The sequence below is a fragment of the Oryzias melastigma genome, linkage group LG8 (assembly GCF_002922805.2).
Source record: "Oryzias melastigma strain HK-1 linkage group LG8, ASM292280v2, whole genome shotgun sequence".
Classification (NCBI taxonomy): domain Eukaryota; kingdom Metazoa; phylum Chordata; class Actinopteri; order Beloniformes; family Adrianichthyidae; genus Oryzias; species Oryzias melastigma.
The window spans coordinates 15,769,307-15,779,543 of NC_050519.1; the positions used below are offsets into that span (position 1 = coordinate 15,769,307).

Below are 10,237 nucleotides of genomic sequence, written 5' to 3' on the forward strand. Positions count from 1 at the left end.
ACAATCTGCTGGAATTAAATTGATCGTGTAAACAGTTGAAAAATTATAGTACTTTTAAGATTTTGTATTTAAGTGTCACTGGCAATGCCTCAGGTGTTAAAGGGTCAATAAAAAAAAAGTAAAAACCTCGATGAGAGGAAGGTGTTTTTATTGAATTCACACGGACAAATGGCTCAAACAGTCATGAGAACAGGGAAACGGCGGGGGGTGGGGGGGTAATAAATAGACCAAACGCGTCTTTGACAAATGCGGATCTGAGCTGATGAAGAAGCGGCATTTGAGACGGAGCGTTCACAGTTTTTAAAACGACTCCGTGGCTCAAAGTCTTGTAGTGTTTTTGCACGGAAGACATTTTTAACGGTAAAGCCGGATGTGGCTCAACAAGATAACTTTTTAATCGGAGGGTTAAATCCAACATCTAAATAAATCTTCCAAACTGACCAAGTTATACAGTAACAGTGGGAAAAATTAAAAAAAAGCTGCTTTACTAAATCAAATACTGCAAAGATCCTAAAATAAACAGGTTTTAATGTATTAAACCTCTTTTAAAAATGACTGTTTTTAAGACACTGCTTGAAATAGGTTACAAATAAGTTCAGAAATGATGCAAAAAATGTTAAATAAAGATTTCTGAGAAACACAGTTGGTCCGTTTTGTGGTCTGTGTTGTGAAGCGGAGTGCAGGAGGACATGCGATGAACGCTCCTTCGACAGGAAGTTTAGTACAAGAGCTGCTAAAGCCTGTTAATTGTGAATTGGAGTGTTTGCTTGCTCTGAAAAGTCTTCTATTCCCATGCCGGTTTATTGTAAATACGTTGCTTACTGGGCGTCTGCACATCCTTTCAGCAGCTCAGGTCAGCGGGGAGGAGTTTTTTTGTAAATTTTATACGTTTTCTGTAAGAAAACAAATTATTTGAAGGCAAAAACGAAGAATTTCTTTCAAACCGTCAAGGATACGTGTACAGCAAACAAGTAATCCTGGCATAAACGAAACATTTGGCTTTCCTCTGGCGCGCCCTTTTAGTCATCCACAGTGATGTTGCGGAATAAGTAGGCCATGGATTCTCCGTTGTGGATGCGGCGGATGGCCTCGGCGAGGATCATGCTGACGTCCACCGTCTTGATTTTAGGACACTGGAGCTTCTGGACTTCGTGGGGAACGGTGTTGGTCACAACCACCTACAGAACCCGACAGACGAAACCGTTCATGTCATAAAAAACCCTCTCTGCCATGACTTTCTACTGAAATACATTTTGCAGATTCAATGGCTGATACAAACGTCTTCTAAAAATAAATTTAAAAAAGTCTGAAACCAAACTGTAAATGCGGTTTTCCCAGCATCACAAGGTAAGAGGGAACTGAAAAAGTGACGCGGATGCAGATACTACATTTTTAAATAACAATGAAACGTTAAACCAGCAGGAGGAAGTACTGTGTTCACTTTGTTCCTGCAGAACAGTTTGTGAATTTTCCTTTTTTTTTTTTACTCAGAAATGTCCGGTTGATGTATGATCGAGTTGAAGGCGCTCTCACCTCATCGATGGCCGACTCCTCTATGAGGCGTGGAGCGTCTGCAGACAGCAAACCATGCGTGGCCATGATATAAATCTTATAGGCCCCTCGCTCTTTCAGGATCTCTGCGGCAGCAACGAAGTCTCCCACATCATCTATGATATCATCCTGAAAGAAGACAGTTTCTTTAGTAATAATATTGATTATGAAGTGGTATTTTGGCTTCAAATGCATAAAATACTGAAAAGACATTGAAAGATGTGAGAGAAATTAAACATGTTACAAAACAAAAAGTCTGTATTTAAGCATGTCTGACGAAAAAGTTTGTCCTTTTTTTCCTGCATAAAATTGCAGATCATAAATTACGTTTTCCACACTCCAGGTGCTCTTCTGCCCCCTGTCGGTCAGTCCGCAAACTGCACTAAGCCCTGTTCCTCGACTCGCAGGTGTTTGCATAACTTCCTTATTTGCTGCCTCATCAGATGAAATAATTTATTTTTAATAAATCTGATGCTGTTGAGAAATCTGACCAAAGAAATAAGCATCAATATTTGCTTTTATTTTGAAAAATAATTACAATACTAAGCTAGTTGTGTTGTAGGATTTGAAGAAAAGAAACCTAAATTCACACAACACAAGTGGAAATAGTGAGAACTTGTGAACGAATGTGCTATAAGAATACTAGAGTAGGGTTCTAGACTAACATGGATATTTGTACAACACAAGTAAGTCCTCCAACTTCCTCTGTAAACCATTTTTTCACAAGTTTTACACTTTTTCCATATCAAAAATTACAAGGCACCAAAACGATTATAATGTTGTGACAGTACTTCCAGGATTTCTAACAGTCGCATCACAAAAAAGCTTGAAGTTGCTTCATTTTTTCTTAAAAAGTTGCTATAGTAGGATGATGGGCAGTGACGGGACCTTCAGTAGGGGGTCAGACTTTTCCAAAAGGAGAGTAATTGACCAAAGTTTCAGGAAATTGCACTACAATCATTCTTAAAAAGGGTCTTGATTTGAAATTGAATAAGCAAAAAGAATAAAGTCCTTCAAGATATTTTATATTCCTATTGACTCAGTGTGAAACCTGGTTCTGTTTTCCTGATTAGGATGTTTTTAATGACCAATTAGGTCAAATTGATCAATCTGTCATGGCACACTGGTTGAAAACATTGTTGCAAACGTTGGGAATAGCACAGCTCTAAATGCATTCAGAAACAGAAAAGATTCTCAAAGCCTCTCACCACAATGATGGCGATTCTGCCGCCCACGTCTCCAACCACCGTAATCGGAGGTTTCTCCTTGGCCATCATTACTGAAAAGCAAAGCAAACCCACTTTGGTTTTTCTGTCCCTCTACAACAATACATTCACAGGAATGGAATCAAAAGAAAATCTCAGCAGATGGGTAAAATGGGCCAAGACAAAAAGATTTGACAATTTAAGCAATCAGTGCTCCAAATTACTGTTGGTTTTGTTTTAAAGTCCCACTCCGATCGTCGTTTGAGCGATATTTTAAATTATAACTATGGATTCAAATGGAGTTCATTAGAAATTCACTTAAGTTGAGGAGGAACCCCATCCCCCTTTATTCCCATGTTGCTGAGAGTGCTCGGTTTACATTCTCCCAGGCTAACTTACAACCCCTCACAGCCCCAACCTAGCATTACCGGAGCAACAAAAATGGCGAGCAAAAGTGCTGGGCGATATGTAAAACAATTGTATATCATTATATAGGCTATTTTATATCTCAAGAAATATATATATATATCATGGTATACCACAATAAAGCATATTTTCAGATATTCTCTGAAAAAAAATTGACAAAAATATCTTAACTTACTTTTCTCTGACTGAAGTTTTTTCAACTAACTGAATAGTTACAAATGAGATTTTTTTTTAAAGTGCACAACAGTCTCATGTTTCCTAGTAAGAAAACAATTTTTTTCCCAAAATAAACAAATAAAAACGACGGAAGAGATATGGCACGATGGACATTTCTATTGTCAAGACGAAACGTATCGTCATATCGCCCAGCACTAGCGAGCAATTTTGGAATTATCCAGCCATACAGTTTGAGAGATTCCAGAGCTTGTGGCACGCCCAGGTATTTTCTACATCACAAATACAATCTTTTTCAAACTGTTTTTTTTCATCTGCTTCTGATTCACACCATTTCAATAAATGAATACTCAGAAATGTAGTTTTAAACTTAATTTTCTTTATGCATGTCCTTCATTTTCAGAAAAATGCCTCAAGAACATGTTAAAAACACCATTTTTATCGGAGTGGGTCTTTAAACACAGACGATTTGTGAGATTTAAAGAGAGCTAGTAGTACTTTTCCCCTTTCATTCTACCCTTCCTTCATCTTCTTAAGGAGATGAATCTTATTGGCTAAAACCTAGTGCAAAGCATGCCATGCAAAGAGCACATTATGCAAAAAGAAAAAAGGGGGTTCTCAGCTTGAGAAACCTGATCAGAGGATGGACAAAGTGCCTGCGCAGTCAGCAGCAGACCCAGACATCTGCACATGAACCCAGTGTGCTCTGAACACTCGAAAAATCACACGACAACAGTGGCAAGCACCCATGAGCTCTTTCATACACACTTGCCAATGTTCTGGGATCCAAACCTCAGTGGAAGATGAGCAACCAGCTGCCTTTACAAGCACACCTCAATCAATCCCATGATCCCGTGGGTTGGATGAGGATTTTGTTCAACCAATTATTATTTTTTATGTAAAATGCAACTGTTTACTAATTTAATCAAACTTTTTGGATTCAAATGAATTTTCACAAAGTTTTGTTGGTGTGCGTGTAAAAGCAGACAACAGGAGGGGGCTTGAGGAAACACCCAGAAAAAAAAGCAATCAGCAAACCACGCCGATTGCAAGGGGACCCGAGGAAAGAGGAGCATGCCTTGCACAAGGGCTCAGAGATCATCTTTTATTCCTTATCTGCAGCACCCACTTTCCTCTGCAGCTCAGACACTTCTTGGAACACTCTGTCAGCTGACTGGTGCTCAAACATCGTGAAGCTGACGAAGGTCGTTCAGCCAGGAGAAGAAACCCCACCCCCACGGAATCCGGAATTCAACTTACAACACTGATTTGTATCAGCACTGAGGCAGCACAATGCTTAAATCCATGACTGTGAAGCTACGTTTACACCGCCCTCGGCAACGCGCGTTCAAGCGACCACTTCCAACAAAAAGTCTATGTACAATGGGACGAGAAAGTATTTATTCAGCCACCAATTGTGCAAATTCTCCCACTTAAAAAGATGAGAGAGGCTGTAATTTTCATCATAGTATACCTCAACTATGAGAGACAAAAAAAGTCACTTTGTCACAATTTTAAAGAATGTATTTATAAATTATGGTGGAATTATGGTTGGTCACCAACAAAGAAGCAAGACCTGTAACAACTTCTGTCCTCCACTCGTTACCTGTATTAATAACACCTGTTTGAGCTCGTTATCTATATAAAAGACACCTGTCCACATCCTCAAACTGTCACACTCCAAACTCCACTATGACCAAGACCAAATAGCTGTCAAAGGACACCAGAAACACAATAGTTGACCTGCAGCAGGCTGAGAAGACTAAATCTGCAATAGATAAGCAGTTTGGTGTAAAGAAATCAACTGCAGGAGAAATTATTAGGAAATGGGAGACATACAAGATCACTGATAATCTACCTCCATCTGGGACTCCCCCCAAGATCTCACCCTGTTGGGTCAAAAAGATCACAAGAACGGTGAGCAAAAATCCCAGAACCACATGGGGAACCTAGTGACTGGTCCCAGCTCTCTGCAGGTCAAAGTAACAAAAGCTACTATCAGTAACACACTACACCACCAGGGGCTCAAATCCTACAGAGCCAGACGTGTCCTCCTGCTAAAGACTAACCTGTGCAGGCTCGACTAAAGTTTGCTAAAGGCATCTGGATGATCCAGAAGAGGTTTTTGAGAATGTCCTATGGTCAGATGAAACCAAAACAGAACTTTTTGGTTAAAACTCTACTGTTTAAGGAGAAAGAATGCTGAGCTGCATCTAAAGAACACCATACCTAGTGTAAAGCATGGGGGTGGAAACATCATGTTTGGGGAAGTTTTTCAGCAAAGGGACCAGGACGACTGATTTGTGTGAAGGAAAGAATGAATGTGGCCATGTATGGTCAGATTTAGAGTGAAACCTCCTCCCATCAGCAAAGGCATTGAAGATGAAACGTGGTTGGGTCTTTCAGCATGAAAACCATCCCAAACACACTGCTGGGTAATGAAGGAGTGGCTTCGTAAGAAACATTTCAAGGTTCTGGAGTGTCCTAACTAGTCTCCTGATTTCAACCACATAGAAAATCTGTGGAAGGAGTTGAAAGTCTGTGTTGCCCAAAACATCACTGCTCTAGAGGAGATCTGCATGGAGAAACAGTTTGGGAAAACCTTGTGAAGACTTACAGATCGTTTGACTGCTGTCATTGTCAACAAAGAGTATTTGAGTTGAACTCTTGTTATTGACCAAAAACGTATTTTCCACCATCACTTACAAATACATATATTTTGTTTAATCAAAAAGACAAGGTGATTTTCTGTTTTTTTCTGATTTTGTCTCTTATGGTTGAGGCATATCTATGATGAAAATTACAGGCCTCTCTCACTTTTTAAGCGGGAGAACTTGCACAATTGGTGGCTGACTAAATACTTTCTTGCCGCACTGTAAACATATGTTTCCGGCTACTGCGTTTAAAACTCTTACGCAACTTTCTATGAATGGTTTCAGGCTACAAAATGTGTGGCCAATGAACACACATTAAAAGGTAAACCAGGTTGAACTTTGACCAATCAGAGACTCAGATTTGGTAGAAATGTATGGATGACGTTCTTTTCATTTACGGAAGTCCCAACCATTTAAAAATTGATCATGCATCATGCGGTGTGTGCCCGACCGGATTAGATGACACCTAATTATTTATACGTTGAAATAGTGCTGAAAAAGTCTGGAGCAAGTCACGACATTTCGCACTAAGACTCTTCCAGCTGTAGGTGGTGGACGTGTCAATGGTGCACAACAGAAAAAAAGAAGCAGCCCCTTCCTGCTTGCCCAGTGTGAACGCCGCAGGCTAAATACGCATTCAAGTTCTCGCATGTTCTTCAACGTGCGTCTCATGCCCGGTGTGAACGTAGCTTTGCTCCAGATGCTAGGCCTCTACAGCATGCTTCATTGGTTTCATCACATGCAATCATGAGTAAAAGTTAATCACGTTTTAAAGGGTCAGTTTAAGATGGTTGCAACATGTGTTGATTGGCAACATGAGTCTAGATACTAAACAAAAACAAAAAAACAAATCTGGCATGGTTCGGATTTGATTCATGGACTTAAACTGAAGATCAGAGCACGACAAAACAAACAGGATTTGGAACATCTTGCGAAACCAGCTGGAATCAAAGAAAGGTCAGAGTTGTTCGAGTCAAACACGCCATCCGGCGTGGAAATACTGCAGCCAATTATCCAGAAACAATGTTTTCCTCGCTCAACGAGCTAATGATGCTGATTTCCCACAACTCCTCTCTTTCCATTTTGAATCCAGACTGCTTTTTGTTTGTTTTTTTCACAAGATGCACACGCAAACCCACTTTTTTCTCTACACATGCAGAAATCTAGGAACCAGTTGAAGAGGAATCATTTCATAAAGGTGAATTAATTTTAAGTCATACTTGGTAGCTCTATGCCAGGGAACGGAGCTTGTTGTTTGCCTGCTATTGTCAACAAATAAACACCACGTTAACACAAATCAACAAATAAAAGACATTGTAAATACATAAAGCTAAACCTTAGGTAAATACTCTTCCTTAGATTATGGTTACAAATATAAAATAATGCAAAAAATATATAGAACGTGAAAAGAAATGTGAGCAAAAGAGAAAAATAAACAAATAGAAGTCATTTGCCAATAAAACACTAATTTTATCCCCCAGGCTGTTGTGGATCACAATGTTTTCACAATTCCCATTACATACTGAAAAACTAGTACCTGGTGAAAAGGTAATTTGGGATTAATGAAAGACTCCGCCCCCAAAAAATAATGACATCAGTGAGAGTAACCATGAAAAAAGAGAAAAAGAATAGGATCTCAAATATGGAGTTCAATTAAGTGTTTTAAAATCCACTAATGAAACTAAACCAGGTGTCTGTGATTTTCAAAGAAAATTTTGAGATTATTATGGGATGGCCACACGACATACAACTTGGTGGGCATTTTCAAATTTTCCCCGAATATGGGAAAATAACACTTTAGTCGACCAATTCTCACAGAATTCCACAGGTAGTCTACAAGCTCAACTGAAGTTGGTTGACCTCTGACCTCGGGAAGAGGCCAACATCTTGATTTAAAAATTAAAAAATAATCATCCTTTAGTACCTCCTACAAATTTAAATTTAAACCTCCCTACAGATTTGGATCCATCACCTTTTTAGCATCATTAAGCTTGATGGAAAAAAAATGTAGGATTTAGAAATTGAAGATTTTAAACGCCGTTAGCGTGCTAAGATGTCGTTCCACTGTTACTGGAACATTGTGAAAATTTACTAACTGGCTCAAGCCAAGTGAAAAAATATGACATACGTTATGAACATTTTAGGAATGGGGTGTTGTTGACAAAAAAAGCCCTCAGTTGCCAAGGAAACCCAACAATTTACTTTTGTCAATTCTACTAAAAATTACACAGACCTGTTTGTCATCCCAAGGTGACCAAAATATAAAATGGTTGCCATGGAGATAAAACCAACAGAAAAGCTGCCATTTTGAATAAAGTGGGTCTTTTTGAAATCAATTTGTCATGTGCAGAAGGGGGCAGAGTGAAGGGCCTGAGGGAGCCACTTCAGTCAAGTTTTCTTTTTTTGTATATTTTTTGCAGAATTTAAAAGCTCTTCTCCTCAGTCATGTTTATTCAATAAAGAAGCATTCAAGTCTGCAAAAGTCGAACGAGTTTATTCTCCACATAAGTTAGAAATTTGGTGTTGAAGGAGTATTTGTAGCCGAATCATGCAGGAACGCAAAGAACCTGTCTGTTGAATGAGGGACACGCGGACGAGTCGGCAGCTCAAAACCAAGTTGGCACAGAGAAAAAAAACTGAAGGATCAAAATGCTGCACCGGTCTGGACGCTGAAACATCATTTGGGATCTTTGCTTCACCGGCGCCGTTCATTCTCCGACATGCACGTAATGTTAGCTGTGAAAGTGGTTAGCAAAAATCCAAAAACTCAACAGTTTTAACATTTAACAACTCGCATTACAGAACATTTGTAGCACCTTTTAATGAATTTGTGACAAAAATAGTTAAGTCAAACCACAAGAACACATATACGGGTATGAAGCATTGGACTTTCACACATGCTGAATCCTAAAAAAACGTGTTAAACCAACATGGGTGTTCTTACAAGGTAGTTCCAGCCCCGTGTGGCCGGTGGTGTTGCGCACACAGGGCGGGGAGTGCCTCCCGTCGGCCATGTCCGACTCCGCGCACTGCGCCTCGCCGTGAATCACCGCCAGACCCAAGCGGAGCCGTTCTGCATAGGACTGAGCCCTGAGGAGACAGGAGAAGTGAAGCGGGAGCAGCCAGGACTCCCATTTATGATCATTAGAAACCTCAGCTACCTTTTAGCTGCAGCAGGAGATTTAGCCACAATGATGGCATTTCTGTAATCAGGAATCTGCAATAATAAACAAAAGCAGCTTTCAGGACGGTTCTATCAACTTTTGAACTTTATTCTAAAACAAGGGAAAGCACCTCCTCTTGGATGTACTGAATTAGGAATGGAGAGGCACGCAGGTTATCCACCGGAAAGCTGAAAAAGCCCTGGATCTCTTTCTGATGCAAATCCATGGTGATGATGTGCGTTAATCCTTCAGAGAAGAACACAAATGACAATCAAACTTTATTAAAAACATTTTAAAAAGATTTGGTTCCTTGTTTTAACATTTTTTTTACCTGCTCTAGCCAACATCGACGCTAACAACTTGCACACTATTGAGCCCCTCTTTCTCATTTTGCACTGTTTGCTATACGGGAAGTAAGGGATGACGCCAATGATGTTCTTTGCACAGGATGTTTTGAGGGCATAAGCCATGATGAGAAGCTCCATGATGGCGGTGTTGACATCTCTGGAGTTCAAAGACAAATTAAATCAGTGAAGTAAATGCTCAAAACAAATACTTTCTATTTTCTTTTTGTGAATACTGACAAAAAAACAGCAAACTCACCTTGGTATAGTCTGGATAATAAAGATAGTCTGGCCTCGAACAGATTCTTTTACATCCACTCTTGTCTCTACATAAAAAATAATGTTATTAATGCAGTTTTAGCAACATTTTTAAGAACCCGTTCTGATGAAAACCATGTTTTTTTTTCTTTTTTTTTATACACATTTTTGTGGCATTTTTCTCATGATAGACAACATATATAAAGAAGAATAAGCTCAAAATTCCATTTTTTATTCAAACTGTAAGCTGTACGGCTGGATAGTGTCACTGCTGGCCGTTATTTTTGTTGCACCAGGTTGGAGTTTTGAGGGTTTTCTGATTTTAGCTAAAAACATTAATATCATACCTAAAAGATAACAAAGGCTTTTAAAAAAAAGCTCAAAAGATGATTGGCGTGGGTGCTTAAATCCATTTTTTTTGTATAATTTGGCATTGCATGACCCTACCCCCCCAAAAAAAA

At 39.4% G+C, this 10,237-nt stretch overlaps 1 protein-coding gene across 1 annotated transcript in view; it reads right to left on the minus strand.

Moving 5' to 3' along the window:
* Positions 1-131: 131 nt before the first annotated feature.
* The window catches only part of LOC112146358 (phosphoribosyl pyrophosphate synthase-associated protein 1), a gene marked incomplete at its 5' end in the record, with an annotated part of 11,604 nt that continues 1,498 nt past the window's right edge, over positions 132-10,237 (minus strand). The window contains 9 exon segments of the mRNA XM_024272146.1: positions 132-1,178; positions 1,534-1,680; positions 2,760-2,830; positions 7,231-7,272; positions 8,955-9,100; positions 9,172-9,227; positions 9,305-9,420; positions 9,506-9,678; positions 9,778-9,844. Coding sequence (XP_024127914.1) covers positions 1,020-1,178; positions 1,534-1,680; positions 2,760-2,830; positions 7,231-7,272; positions 8,955-9,100; positions 9,172-9,227; positions 9,305-9,420; positions 9,506-9,678; positions 9,778-9,844 — 977 coding nt within the window. The 3' untranslated portion in view covers positions 132-1,019.